Below are 14,208 nucleotides of genomic sequence, written 5' to 3'. Positions count from 1 at the left end.
GATCAGGTTGGTGGGCCTTTTAGTGCTCAGCGCAGAGCTGGCTTGTGGAAGGGGCTAATACCAGAGGAATCCAGGGTCTGGCACTGCTGGGGGGAGGGGAGGCTGGTGGCTGTGAAAAGGAGGAGGGAGGGGTGAGGGGTCCTGCCTGCAGAAACAGGACACCAACGAAACTAGACCGGGCTCTGGGTCTGTGGGGGTGGCCGAAGGAGAGCCCTGTGCTGGGCTGCGCAGTCCAGGTTTCCCAGGGCAGGCTTCCCTCCGCTCCAAGGAATGACAGACCATGTGGTGCTACCAGGAGGCCATCTCAGTAGGGACACACTCTGCTCAAGGACTGAAGGTCTTGAAGCCAGGGGGGCTGGGCTACCCTCTACCAGCTGCATGACCTTGGACATTTGGCCTAACCTCTCTGTGCATCCACCTCCTTTATCCAGATGCAGGGATTACAAGAGCCCACCTGATAGGGGTGTTGTGGGTGACAGCTCATCACTGCTGAGATTGGCCACTGCTCAGGGCTGAGCATTTTGAAATCTCTTGTTTGTAGGCACGTGTAGGCGAGCAGACAGAGGGCTCCGGTGAGAAAAGCCCCTGGAGGTCTCAAAGCAGGTGTGTGAGGTGTAAAGAGCTCAACCTGGAGCCAGAGTGCGGGTGGGCTGGGGAGCAGGGGCAGGAAAGGTGGGGGAGGGGAGACCAGCTTGGAGGGGCTCTGGGGAGACAGGGAGGGGTATGGGTTGAGAGAGATGGGGAGGGGGCAGGAGCCCTTGGGACTGATGTCTGTCACCCAGGAGCATCCCCAGGGTCTGTGTGTGTGTGGGGGGAAGAGGCAGGAGGCTCCTGACAGACATTCTGCCCCTTCAAGGGCGGGCACTAGGCCAGGGAGCTCCGTGAAGTCTGCAGCCTCTTCTCCGCTCCCATCCCTGACCCGAAGTCTCCGTGTGGGGGCTCTGGAAGCCCAGCATGCAGGGATGGCCGTGGGTGCGTGTCTGAGCAGCGTCCGCCCTCTCCTCACTGCAGACTGGGGTTGCCAGCACAAAGCGGCCACTCCCAACCCTCCTCGGAGCACCTGCTGCAGGGTCGGCGGCCACCTTGACCCACCTGGGGCAGAGCCCTTGCCAGGGCACCGAGCATGGTCGCACCAGGCACCTCAGCTGTGGGGCACATTGTTCCAGACCTGTCCGCCAGCCGGGGCTGCTGGGCTGTTCTCCAGTCCCCCAGGCCGAGACCCTCGGCCGCCGCCCCTCAACCACTGTCCACAGACCGTGCTCCAGGCCGGAGCTGAAGGCATCAGGGTGGCTGCGCCCGGGCGGGGGCTTTAGGGTTCTCCCCCAGGAGGGCCGGCCGCGACGCCTGAGCTCCCCCACCGGACGCTTTCCGGTCCGCGGGGGACAGGCTGATAGGGGGTGGTCTTTCCTGAACGCCTCGCTGGGGAGGAAGATGAGGGGCTAGTAATTTCTGAACTGCGGAGCGGGGCGCGGGTGATGGAGTTAACCAGGCGCGTGCGGGCCGCCGGGGGCCCCTGGGAGCGCGGCCCCCATCCAGGCAGGCGGTGGGGCGCCAGGACTGGGGACGGGAGTGGAGGTCAGTGTGTCGTGGTCCGGAAACCAGCCCGGCGCCAGGATCCCCCAGTCGCACGCAGTGACTTCGGGCCCCCACCCCTAGCTCGGGCACGTCCCCAGCCCCGGGGAGGACGAGGGAAACTTTACCCAAGCGTCAGCAGAGCTCAGCCTCCGCGCCCCCTCTCAGCTGGCGGTCTGCCCCCCGCCCCACCCACCCTCCTCCCTTCACGTCCCCGCCCGCTTTCCCCCTCCTCTCCTCCCCCCCTCCCCCTCTCCCTCCTCCGTCTCCTCCTCGCCGGCTGGAGGCGGGCAGGTCCGGGCGGGGCCGCGCCGCGGAGCCCACAACCCCGAGCTCCCCTCCCGGGCCGGGTCGCCGCTGCCGCGCCCCGCGGGAGGAGCGGCGGAACCAGGCCCCGTGGACGGAGCGGCCCGCGCGGCGCGGGGGCATGAAGTTGGGCGCGCGCGGGCCTGGGAGCGGGGGCGCGGCGGAGCCGGGAGCCGCCCGCGTCTAGAGCCCGCTCGGTGCGCCATGGAGCTCGGGGGCCCCGGGTCGCCGCCGCCGCCGCCGCCGCCGCTGCTCCCGCCGCTGCTGGTGCTGCTGGGGGCCGGCTTCCTACCCGGTAAGTTTCGGGGCGCCAGACGGGCCCCCTTTCGTCCAGCTCAGGGCGGCCTTGGACCTCCAGAGCCAGAGGAGGGGAGGCTCCTGGCCGCGGGTGCGCGCAGCGGGGCGGCCGCCCAGGCTCCCCCACCCCCAGACGCAAAGGCTGTGCTGCGGTGCGGATTGAGCGGGGCAAGGAAGGAGTTAATTCGCCCGCGAATGCCAGAGAGGGGTTTGGGTGGGGGTGGGGGGCTGCTGTTTTGGGAGCTGGACCCAGAAGCTCCAACTTGGGTAGAGAGAGGCGGGGACGTCTCTCCGTCTTCATCCCTCCGGCCAAATTTCCCTGCAGACACCCCCATGCCTGCTCCTGGTTTGGAGGAGCAGAGGGGTGGCTTCCGTCCTTGGCCGCGCCCCATCCAAGCCTTTTCTGCTCCCCCAAGCTCACTGGGACAGGGGAAGTCCTCGCCCCCTGCGCCCCCCGCCCCATCCCTGGGCAGACCTTGCTATTCATAGTTTGGTGGAGGGAATTTCAGCCCCTGGCCTCCCCAGTGAGGAGTGGGCTGTACTGTCCTGGTGCAAGGGACCAGGAAGAATAAGGCTGGGGGAGGGGGGCCTCTGGACTCAGAGTGAAGGGTCCCCGGGGGTCTAAGACTGGCCCTAGGGTGCTTGTGAATCCCCTCTTAACATCTGGTCTAGGACATACAGGTGAGCAGGATCGAGCTGAGTGCAGGCAGCTGGTACCCTGTTCCCCTCCCCACACCCCCATATGGTGCAGTGACCCCAGTGCAGGTGCCCAGGAGAGACAGAGAGGCCCTCAGACAACAGACTGGTCAGTGGGGCAGGGCTGGATCAGAGTGGCCTCTCCTCAGGAAGCAGAGTGTGTATGTGTGGGGGGTCACCCTTGACTCACAGAAGGCCATCTGTCCAGGAACCCAGGGTGCTGGAGTTGGCAGTGTCTGGTGAGAACTCAGGGCCACCGGCAGCCCCAGGAAGCAGGCTCTCCGTGCCCCCATTTGGGCCTGTCCTGGAGTCCTGCGGTTACCTTCACCTTGTGCTTTGAGCCAGGGTTTCAGCTGAAGATCCAGCCCCTCCTTCCCAGTCAGCACTTACCGTTGTCTTTGTTTGGGGTGCTGTGCAGGGCACCTGAGGGGTCTGGGAAGGCTTCCCTGAGGAAGTTACACTTTTACCCAGAGGGTAGGAGAGAAACTGAGGCCAGGAGCGGGGCAGGATGTGCAAACGTCCTGAGGTGGTTGGAGCTGGAGGAAACCAGGGCCTAGTGGGAGGTCCGAGGGGCAGCCTGGATGACTGCCATCCTCTGCCACTGAGCTGCACCGATTTCCTGTCCCCATAGTAAGCAGCCACGTGGAGACCCGGGCCCATGCAGAGGAACGGCTGCTGAAGAAACTCTTCTCTGGCTACAACAAGTGGTCCCGGCCCGTGGCCAACATCTCGGACGTGGTTCTTGTCCACTTTGGGCTGTCCATCGCACAGCTCATTGACGTGGTAGGTGCCAAGGGTGGGGAGCGGGGAGCTCTGAGCCTCGGCCCATCACACACAGCCGCGGAGGCTCGTGCTGGAGGGAGCACCCCCCTCCGAGGGGAGGCCGGCCTGGCGGTGGCCGCAGAGCCTGGGGAGCCTGGAGGGGTGGGGGGGCCGCCATCGGCACTCCACGCAGGCTCTTTGTGTCGGTCCTGCAGGAGCCCCACAAATGTGCCCTTGTGGTGGAGCCCAGAGGACAGGGAGGCCCCCCACATAGGAAAACCCAAATGCCAGATTTTCAGCAGTAGGTCAGGGCCATCTCCCTCAGAAGCAAAGAGCAGAAAATGCCTCTGTGGGGTGGGGGTGGGGGGGCAGGTGCCGAGGCTGCAAGTGGCTGGAGGAGCTTGTGTGCTTTGTGGCAGTGAGTGGGGGTGGGGTGGGCCTTGAGCTGCCCTGGCAGACCTCACCTAGGAGAGCCCCCCTGTCCACTGCTCTGGAATACGGTGTCCCAGCAAGGCCCAGACAGGTTTGGGTGTGTTTACCTCCCTGGTTAGGACCCGAGAAGGCTGCTGGGTTAGGGTGCTGGGGGTCCCGCCTCCAAGTGGCTCTGGAAGGGCTGAGGCATCCGTTGGGGGGCACTAGGTAGTGGGTTCACTGGGGTGGGACCCCAAGTGCCGGGGAGTACGGACTGCAGCCTGTCGAGGAGGGGGCCTCCGGGAGCTCGGTTCGTGCATGTGAGGAGGTCCCAGGCCTGCTGGGTTTCCCACACTAGGATGCAGCCTGCTCTGGTGGCAGGGAGGGCACTGGAGTTCCTCCAACTGTGGGGGCCATGGATCTCCCCACATGCCCACCTCGCTCCCCTCCCAGGACCCCAGGCTATGTCAGCTTGTGTGGGGGAGGAAGCTGCTGGTGGAGGGGTGTGACCACACGGTGACCCTGAGACGGAACCAGCCGGGTCTCCCGATTCTACCTCCCCTGCTCCAGCCCCTAACCTGCCCACCTTAGGGTCCTGAGACCCCGGTCCTAGAGGGGCAGTCTGTCCAGGGGCCAGCTTGGTGAGTGAGTGGGACCTGTGCACACCGGGGTTGCCCACCTAGGAGCCTGCAGACGGGCTGCCCTGACCAGCCGGGAGGGCCGATGCAAGCTGGCGGGCGCTCTCCTCTAGCAGAGCCTGGGAGCCCCCCGCCGCACGTCCCACACATCTGACTGTAGCTGGGGGCGGGCCAGGCGCTGGCCACCTGCCAAGGCAGACAACCCTTGTCCCCACTCTCCTGGAGAAGCTCAGGGGCCTCGTCCCCGCCTCTCTAAGTCCCCTCGGGCTGACCATCCTGGGCTTGGTTGCCTCCAGGGTCAAGGTACTCATTCCTTCCTGGGGTCACCGGCTCCCCATGTTCATCTCAGGCCTGTCTTTGTGGGCGAGGAAACTCAGGGCCGAGAGAGAGGGAGGGACACACACACACACACACACACACGCACACACACGCGCACACACACGCACGCACGCGCGCACACACACACGCACGCACGCACACACGTCTGTCCCCCAGGGGGTCACAGCCACCATTCTCCTTTGTGTCCTAGGATGAAAAGAACCAGATGATGACAACCAACGTGTGGGTGAAGCAGGTGAGTGAGTGGGGGACCCCTCCGGCCCTCGTTCCCCCCCACCCCCTCCCCTCCTCGCCCCCCTCACCGGCTGTGCTTCCTTCTCCCGCCCTGGCCCAGGAATGGCATGACTATAAGCTGCGCTGGGACCCCGCTGACTACGAGAACGTCACCTCCATCCGCATTCCCTCTGAGCTCATCTGGCGGCCGGACATCGTCCTCTACAACAAGTGAGCCCCGGGGACGTCGGCGGGCGGGGGGCGGCAGGCACCTGGGTCCAGGTGTGAGTGACACAGGGGATCCAGGCATGAGCAAGAGGTGGTGACCTGTGTGTGCCCCGCCGTGGCAGCCGGTGCGGAAGCCTCTGGGAGGAAGTGGAGGGGGCCGAGGAGGGGGTGGAGGGTCGGGGGGCGGGCCACCGGTGAGCACAGCAGGGACAGGGGTCCTGGGTGCAGCACGGGTCCAGCCCCACCTGGACTAGCCAGCCCCGCTCTGGCATCAGTCCCCCGCCCCGTGGGGGCAAGGGGACCGCAGGACGCACTGCGGCACTCGTGTTTTCCGGATCACCCCTGGCCGGGCGGTGGTCCTTCCATGCAGGAAGCCCCCAGACTCCCCGCCCCATGCCAGCCCCACTTCTGCCCGCTGCCCCTGGCCTTTGGGTGCCTCTTCGCCTGGGTGCTCGGCCCCTCTCCAGCCCTGAGCAAGCAGCCTGGGGGACAGAATGCTGGATCTGCTCAGTACACCATCGTTCTGTGCCGGCAGCGCAGAGGTGTTTGCCAGGCATGGCCGAGGCAGAGGGTGGGATCCAAACTGTCCTTTGCCAGGACCCTTTCTGGGGCTCCTGAGCCTGGGGCAGCCTGACGTCCGCTTGTGTCCCCAGGTCACTGCTGGGTCGTAGCTGGGCGGTTGATCCCGTCTCAGGCTCGGGCCCGAGCCGCAGCTCCCACGGAGCCTACAGATAAAGCAAATGGAGGCACTCAGCTCCCTGCAGACCCCTGCCCCCCACTGCCAGACCCCGATGGGCTCCGGCACAAAGCCCCTTCCAGGGCCCCGGGCACTGGGCCTGACCTATAAAACGTTGCTATTTGATTAAGAACGATTGGGCTCTTCTTCCAACTTAATTGATTCCAGTAATGGCAGTGGGAAGAGCTTGATGGTTTTCGGGGACGCATTAGGGGGGTCGGCTTCGTGAGCGGGAAGGCAGTGGTGCTGCTCTTCCCGCAGGGCAGGCTCCCTGCTCTCCACAGCCAGCCCCACTGAACCACCAGCCTGGGGTTCTTCAGCCTCCCCGGCCTTCCTGGGGTCTGCACCCAGCTCCCCACACCCCCCGCCCCGGGTCTCAGAGGCCGTTTGACTCAGAGAACATGGTATCCATGTCCTGGGACTCAGGGGAGCATCCGTGCTGTGGGGACAGCTCCGCCCTCCCCAGGCAGGACGGTGCCGGCTGAGGAGCAGCTCTGGGGCCTGAGCGGACCCCCCAGGACTGCGGCCGGGAGATGGGGCTGCCACCTCAAATTGCCTCCTCTCTCTTCTTCCAGGCCCCGAGGGAGGGGGTGGGCCCCCAGCCTGTCTGTGGGGCTGTGGTCGGCATAGAGGTTCTTTCTGGACAGGGCCGCGGAGTGGCTGACGCTGGTCAGGCCCGTGTGCACTTGAGTGCGGCCAGGTGACCAGCCGGAGCTACTGGGCGAGGGGAAAGATGGGGGGCAGCTTTTCAGATGGCTTTGGGGAGCCCCCTGCATGGGAGGCTGTGCTGTCCACTTGGGGGCTTCTCTGTGGTGGCCCTTTGGGGAGGAGGGTCTCGCAAGGTCTCTTTCACACAACGCCACACGGATGGGGGTTCGCGGGGCCTGGGCAGGAACCTGGACGGGCCAGGAAGTCTCCTCTGCTCTGCTGGGGCCACAGCTCCACGCAGCGAGGCCAGCACGTGCTCAAGATCTGACCGTTAGGTCCCAGCGTCTGGAGCCCTGTGGCTTCCTGGAGGCACAGTGCTGCTGGGGGCAGGACGTGGGGCCGGAACCTGCTGGCGGGTGCTTCCTCTCCCCTGCACCAGCCCCTTCACAACTGGGGGCCTCGAAGCCAGCATGGGGAGGAGGTTGGACCCCGCCGGGCTGCCTTCTGAGATCCTCTACCTCCTCGAGAAGTGGACCGGTGGAAGTGAGATGCTGCACCACGGGGCCCACGTCTGCCCACAGGTCCAGACCCCACGTCCCGAGGGGGATGCCCTCCTGGGAGGGTCTCCAGGATCTGAGCCAGGTCTGCACTGGGTGAGGACACAGTAGCCCCCCAGGCTGGGGGCATGGGGCGGAGGGATGCACAGCCATGGGGGTCTGCGGGCTGTGCACCAGGAGAAGACTCGGATCCTGTCGGGGCATCAAGACCCCGAGGCCTGGGTGCACATTCCTAGTCCTGGGCTGCTTTCAGTGACCTTCTGGAACATTCCCTTCCCTTCCTGGGGATCAGGGTCCCCCGGGCTCACACCGCTGACTGGAGCCTCTAATCTCCCTGCAGAATGTTTGTGCATTTGCTTTGTGCCTCAGAGGGACAGGCTTTGGGTTTTGGAGCGAGGTTGCGGAGGGAGGACAGTCCACCTCATCGCGCCCCAGAGAGAGCCTCAGCCCCACGCTGGAGTGCAGGCTGTGTGTCCCGCATGCGAAGCCCCTGTCGCTCTTCCTGTGGATGCATCTGCGGGTCTCCGCCAACCGCTGACCTAGACGTCAGCCCAGAAGGGTTCCTGGAGGTCATAGGATCAGATTGGCACCAACTGAGACCGTTGGGACATCTGAGCTCGATGTCTGGGGGCTTCTAGGCCGTGGTGGGTGTGGGCAGGCACGGACGGCCGAGCTCTGAGCCCATGGCGGGGCACCTGACTCATGTCCACAACCTGTGCCGGCAGGTTGTGCAGTGACCCCCCTCCGTGGTGTCAAGGCACGTGGCGCCCACGGGTGCTGTCCTGGGGGGTCCATGGGGCTGTGGGGAGGTTCCCTGTCAGTGCTTCAGAGCCAAGCCACGGGGCCAGCCACTGCCTCCATCCGTTCATGGTCAGAGTGGACAGCCCAGCCCGGGGGGAAACTGAGGCCAGGAGAGCGGTATGCACACAGTTCAGGTTGCACCTGCTGGGGACACTAACCTGCGTCCAGGGGCTTCCAGCTGTGGAGCAGAGCAGGGCCGAGTCCAGGAGCCGATGAGGGCTCGGGGTGGGGCCTGTTAGCAGCTGTCCCTGGCTCCTCACTCCACAAGGCACCAGTGTGGCACGCCAACTTGTGTGCATCCGTGCGGAGACACTGAGGCGGACGTTGCTGTCTGCGAAGCCCCCGGCCAGGGATAGCAGTCCCCCGTCTGCCACCCACCCGGCCACGGATGGGCACCAACACCCCTGAGGCTGAGGGCAAGTCAGGAGGGTGGATGGCCAGGGGTGGGCCCTGTCCCCTCCTGCTCAGGCAGCCCAGGGTCCTCACCTGTAAGTCGTGGGGATAATGGAGAGAAAGGTGCTCAGTGGGGTTGCACACCTGGTCTGTGGCAGGAGATGGTGGCTGGGCAGGACCCCCCCCAAGTTTGGCCGTCCTCCAGTGTGACCTGCAGGGGACTCGGCTCTGTCCCAAGAGCCACTTTCATGTCCGTGTCCTCGTCCATAGGGCGTGGATGACCAGGTGCGCAGTGATGGGTCCCAGGAGGGGTTGCTCAGCCCCCACCCCACCTGGATGCAAATCTGCGTGGGAGACGGGTGGGAGCTGAGACCTTCCATCCCCTCTGCCCTGGGCCCAGGGGCAGGAGAGCATGGGGCTCTGTTCTCCAGAGTCAGGCCCCACTTGCCCTCACACCATGGACAGGAGCTCCCTGACCTCGGACCCTTTGCAGGGACGTGACCCCCCCCCGGCTGCCCGCTCGTTTCCAGCGCAGACAGTTGGTAGCTCCAGGACAGAGATGGACCGTGTGCCTCCTCACCCTGGTGCTAACAGTCCCTGCTCTACCCGCCAAGTAATCGCCACTGTCACCAACAAGCTTGTGTGTCAGGCATGGCGGGGGCCACTTAGATGTCCTCCAAGCCACGTGTCCCTCCTAGGGTAGGGGCGATAAGCTGAGGCAGATGAGGAAAGTGCCCAGGGCCGCCAGCCCAGCTCCACCTAGCCCGGTCCCTTGCCGGGTCCCCCGCCTTTCTTTGCTCACCTGTGAAGCCAGATGCGTGTGAGAGCTGGGCTGCGGTTTGGGTGGGTCTCACGCTCCTCTCTTCCTGCACAGCGCGGACGGGGACTTTGCGGTCACTCACCTGACCAAGGCCCACCTCTTCCACGATGGGCGGGTCCAGTGGACACCCCCCGCCATCTACAAGAGCTCCTGCAGCATTGACGTCACCTTCTTCCCATTCGACCAGCAGAACTGCACCATGAAGTTCGGGTCCTGGACGTACGACAAGGCCAAGATCGACTTGGTGAGCATGCACAGCCGCGTGGACCAGCTGGACCTGTGGGAGAGCGGCGAGTGGGTCATCGTGGACGCTGTGGGCACCTACAACACCCGCAAATATGAGTGCTGCGCCGAGGTCTACCCGGACATCACCTACGCCTTCGTCATCCGGCGCCTGCCGCTCTTCTACACCATCAACCTCATCATCCCCTGCCTGCTCATCTCCTGCCTCACGGTGCTGGTCTTCTACCTGCCGTCCGAGTGCGGGGAGAAGATCACGCTCTGCATCTCCGTGTTGCTCTCGCTCACCGTCTTCCTGCTACTCATCACGGAGATCATCCCCTCCACCTCCCTGGTCATCCCGCTCATCGGCGAGTACCTGCTCTTCACCATGATCTTCGTCACGCTGTCCATCGTCATCACAGTCTTCGTGCTCAATGTGCACCACCGCTCCCCGCGCACACACACCATGCCCACCTGGGTGCGCCGGGTCTTCCTGGATGTGGTGCCCCGCTTGCTCTTCATGAAGCGGCCGTCTGTGGTCAAGGACAACTGCAGGCGGCTCATCGAGTCCATGCATAAGATGGCCAGCGCCCCTGGCTTCTGGCCTGAGCCCGAGGGGGAGCCCAGCTTCGTGGGCGGAGCCCAGAGCCAGGGCCCCTCGCGCTCCCCGTCCTTCTGCAGCCCCCTGGACGAGCCAGCCGAGCCCCAGCCAGCCTGCGAGTCACCCTCAGACCAGGTCCCTGCGTTGCCGCCCTCAGAGGCTGAGAACGGGAGCCCCTGCCCCTCGCCTGACCCCCGCCACCCACCCACCAGTACCCAGGCCCCAGGGCTCACCAAAGCCCGGTCTCTGAGCATCCAGCACATGTCCAGCCCTGCCGAAGCCGCGGAAGTTGGTGTTCGATGCCGGTCTCAGAGCATCCAGTACTGCGTTCCCCAAGATGATGCCGCTTCCCCGGCTGGGGGCCCTGCGGCCGGCTCCCCTGCCTTTCTGAAGGCCGGCTCCGCCGAGCTCCTGCCCCCAGACCAGCCCTCTCCGTGCAAATGCAGGTGCAAGAAGGAGCCATCCCCAAATGCTGTGCTCAAAGCCCGGGGCACCAAAGTGCCCCCCCCGCACCTGCCCCTGTCTCCGGCCCTGACGCGGGCAGTCGAGGGTGTCCAGTACATCGCAGACCATCTGAAGGCCGAAGACACAGACTTCTCGGTAAGTTTCTGCCTGTGGCCGGACAGGCTCTGTCTGCTTCCCTTTCCTCTCTGGAGGAGGGTGTGGCCGGTGAAAAATCCCAAGACCCGGGCCCAGACCCGGGCTACTAAGCTCTGGGGTGCGTGCAGCCCGGCCCCCACCCTGTCCTGCTCTCTCTTCCCCGAGCGTCTGATTCTGGCAGGCGGTCGCTGGGGTGGCTAATGGGAGTGTACTGTGGGGGTGTCCTCTGTGGTGCCCAGGACACGGGGAGCCCGCAGGCTGCAGGGCGGCCTTGCCCGGGAAGTCTGGGCACCGTTGCTGGCCACCGGGAATGTCCCCTCTGGGGCCAGGAGTGGGCCTCTGGGGCGGGACGGGGGGTGGCTGGGCCCTGGTGCAGGGTGGAGGGGTAGCGAGAGGAGCTGAAAGGAGGCCTGATGGGGAGGGGTGGACTGGGGTCTGAGGCACAGCCCTGCCTCTCTGGCCAGCACCCCGCGTGTCAAGCTGGGGAGGAGGAGTTGTGGGTGTAGGGGCAGTAATGCTGGCCCAGCCGCAGGGACCTGGGGACCCAGGACCCCAGGGAGCTGGTCCTCCTGTGGGGGCTCCTCACTCACCAGCAGGGATCAGAGGAGCCCAGACAGTGTCCCCAGTCCCTCTGCCGAGTGTCAGCCCTGAGGGCAGAGACAGGATGCTCCTGTTGTTCCCAGTTCCTGGAGGAGAGGTGACCAGACGAGCCCAGGCCCCCAGCTGGTGGGCAGTGGGTCTGGGGTCTGGCCGGCTCTGCTGACCCCCCACCAGGAAGGGAACGTTCCTCTTTCCTTCTGCTGATATTTGTCCACCTGTCATGGGATTGCGCCGGGGGCCAGGGGTCCCAGCTCAGCCTGGGCTGACACTCAGGACCCCACAGAGCTGGGAGGGAGGGAGGGTGTCTACATGGGCCCAGGTTGGTGGGGAGTCCTCAGGTCAGAGCACGGGCAGAAGTGAGGGGGCTGCCTGCCCTGCTCAGTCTGTGGGGCTGTCACTTGGGGGCAGCCCAGGGAGCCCAGGGTCACGGCCCCAATTGTGTGTCGGATACACACGGGGACCACCTGCCCCGCGGCTGAGCGAGCCCTGGACCCATGCAGCACACCCCTGGGAGTGGGACACCCTGCAGAATCTCAAGAGGCTGTGAAGACATTCTGGAGGTTTCCGGAACATTCTGCCTGGGAGAACCTGCTTCTGGGGACCCCATTCTGCTGCCAGCTCTTGAAATAGCAGGCCGCCTCCTGACTCGATGTGCAGTCTGAGCGCCGCTGAGGAGTGACTAATGCCTGTAGAAGTGTGACCAGAATCCTGAGGGGCTCCGGCAGCCGGGCACACCTGTCCGGCCGCGGCCCAGCCCGGCATTTGCCCGCGTGGCACGACGGGCCGCCGCGACCTGGTTCTGGCTTCGGAGCAGCGCCAGGCTCTGGGGAGTGAAGCTGCCTTGACGTGGCTGGACCTCGGATGCTCTGGGCAGCTTTGTCCACGAGGCCTTTCATCCTCAGGATGGGGGACGCGCCCAGCGGGGATCAAAGACAAAGCAGCGGATGAGGCCACGGGCTGCTTCTCAGCCTTCCTGGAACGGAGGGTCCTGGAGGGACTTTTTATTTATAAGTGACCTTGTTTGCTCTCCGGTTTTGGTCTGGTTTAAAACCATCAGGGTGTCTCTGATTACTTGAGAAATCAGAGCAGAAAATGGCAGTGGAGAGCCCTCTGTACCCATGATGCCCCCAAACGGGAGGGCTGAGCCTGCCCCTGCCTCAGCCGTCCTGCCCTCAGTGCCCGGCGGGCCTGAGCCCGGGGGCCGCCTCCTTTCCTGTCCCTCAGGCGCCAGCGGGCTGCCCACCCAGGACGTGCTTGTGGCCACGGCCTCCATCCGCCTCGCGGAGCCTCTGCCCTGGGGGAGGCCGAGGGCTGGGGGCGGGGGCCAGGACCGTGGAGCGGTCGGCCTGGGCTGGGATCTGGGATGCATGAGCGTGGCCGCCCCCAGCCACACTGTGCCGCGGGTCCCCATCGACACACGGACGGTACCACCGCCTTTCTTCAGGTGGATGACCACAGGGGACGTGGCCCACTGCCCGCCCTCCGGCCTCGGTGTGCTGGACCCCACCTCAAGCCAGGGCCTCTCCCCCACCCCCGCTGAGGGGCCCTGTTCTCTTGGGCAGCTCCGCCCCACTTGGAGCCGGCCCGCAGTGCCCAGGTCTGTGTCTACCTCGAGGGGCTTCAGGGGCGGAGCTAAGAGATCCCGTTGACCCAGGAGGGCAGCTGACCTGTGAGCACTGTCCCTGGAGCAGGGTGGGCAGGTGCAGAGGGCAGCTGGGCCTCAACCGTTGCTCTCTGGATGCCGACCACCACGGGGCCCCAGCAGGACGCTCCTGGCCCTGAATAGCCAAGGTGTGGGCGCCCGCTGTCTGGGCCTCACTGTCCTCACCTGCACAGTGGGGGTGCACTGGATGACCTCCATGGTGTCCTTCCCACGCTGCTCTCCCAGTGAGAACAGACGTCCCCAGGAAGCAGCCTAGAACCCCGTATCCCCAAAGGCACTCCCTGTCTCCCCCTCCCTGGCACTTGGGCTCCCTGCCAGCCTCCCGTGGTTACCTTGGTGTCAAGGAGGGGACATGGAGAACCTGCCTCAGGAAGCATCAGGTTCTAGAAGGTATTCGTGGCCTGGAGGCCCAAGGGCGGCAGGCTGGGAGTGACCGTGTGTGTCTGTGTTTGCAGGTGAAGGAAGATTGGAAGTACGTGGCCATGGTCATCGACCGCATCTTCCTCTGGGTGTTCATCATCGTCTGCCTGCTGGGCACCGCGGGCCTCTTCCTGCCACCCTGGCTGGCCGGCATGATTTAGCGGGAAGGGGCCAGGCACCCGCAGGACACCCGCGACGTCTATGGGCAGCTCGCCGGGGCTCTGTGCCTGGCCGTCCAAGGGACTCCTGCATTCTGTGGGGTCACATCATTTGCCAAATTGTCCCCCCATTTTCTGTCGACTGCAAGACGGCCTTGGGAAAGGCCACTGCCCCCAGGGGGGCTGGTGTGGCTCAGCCCTGCTGAGATCTGCCAGGGGGGCGGCCGGGCTCGAAAGGACAGCGGGTGAACGCCTGTTCTTATCTGGAGGGCGGGGTCACCGCCCACATCTTATTAAAGTTTATCTGGAGCATGGTGACACATTGGCTTCCTGCCCAGGACGCGCGTCTGACCGCTCAGCACGCGGCCCAGCAGTCCCCCTGTCCGAGGGCCACGACCTCGGCCCCCCAGCCCCACACGCCCCTCGTCCCTGGGAGATCCTGGAGGCATCCTCAGGTGGACTCTCTTGGACCCCACAGAGGCCAGGCAGCAGACTCTCAGATCTCATGTGCCAGGGGTGGGTCCAAG

At 65.3% G+C, this 14,208-nt stretch overlaps 1 protein-coding gene across 4 annotated transcripts; it reads left to right on the top strand.

The window, feature by feature from the left end:
• The first annotated feature begins 2,082 nt into the window (after positions 1-2,082).
• Positions 2,083-13,684, top strand: CHRNA4 (cholinergic receptor nicotinic alpha 4 subunit). Of its 4 annotated transcripts, XM_028091195.2 has the most exons (6): positions 2,083-2,173; positions 3,503-3,654; positions 5,212-5,256; positions 5,356-5,465; positions 9,472-10,840; positions 13,559-13,684. In XM_028091195.2, the coding sequence occupies exons 1-6, from the start codon at positions 2,083-2,085 to the stop codon at positions 13,682-13,684; spliced, it is 1,893 nt and encodes a 630-aa protein (XP_027946996.1). The 4 variants fall into 4 exon arrangements, with proteins under 4 accessions (XP_027946996.1, XP_087882421.1, XP_087882422.1 ...); XM_088026295.1 differs by lacking the exon at positions 2,083-2,173 and having other exon boundaries at positions 3,541-3,609; XM_088026296.1 differs by lacking the exon at positions 2,083-2,173 and having other exon boundaries at positions 3,631-3,654; positions 5,212-5,241.
• Positions 13,685-14,208: the final 524 nt, after the last annotated feature.

This window comes from Eumetopias jubatus, unplaced genomic scaffold, assembly GCF_037043125.1.
Source record: "Eumetopias jubatus isolate StellerSeaLion01/CBP00866 unplaced genomic scaffold, mEumJub1_p1.0 scaffold_9, whole genome shotgun sequence".
Lineage (NCBI taxonomy): Eukaryota > Metazoa > Chordata > Mammalia > Carnivora > Otariidae > Eumetopias > Eumetopias jubatus.
The sequence above is the reverse complement of the archived record's forward strand: the minus strand, read 5'-3'. Positions and strand labels throughout refer to the sequence as shown.

What these genes read in the sequence shown, in the direction of transcription:
- CHRNA4 (XM_028091195.2), top strand. Translation starts at nt 2,083, where the DNA reads ATGGAGCTCGGGGGCCCCGGGTCGCCGCCGCCGCCGCCGCCGCCGCTG. An exon ending in GGGGGCCGGCTTCCTACCCG is followed by an intron (nt 2,174 to 3,502) that starts GTAAGTTTCGGG and finishes CTGTCCCCATAG; the next exon opens with TAAGCAGCCACGTGGAGACC. An exon ending in TCGCACAGCTCATTGACGTG is followed by an intron (nt 3,655 to 5,211) that starts GTAGGTGCCAAG and finishes TTTGTGTCCTAG; the next exon opens with GATGAAAAGAACCAGATGAT.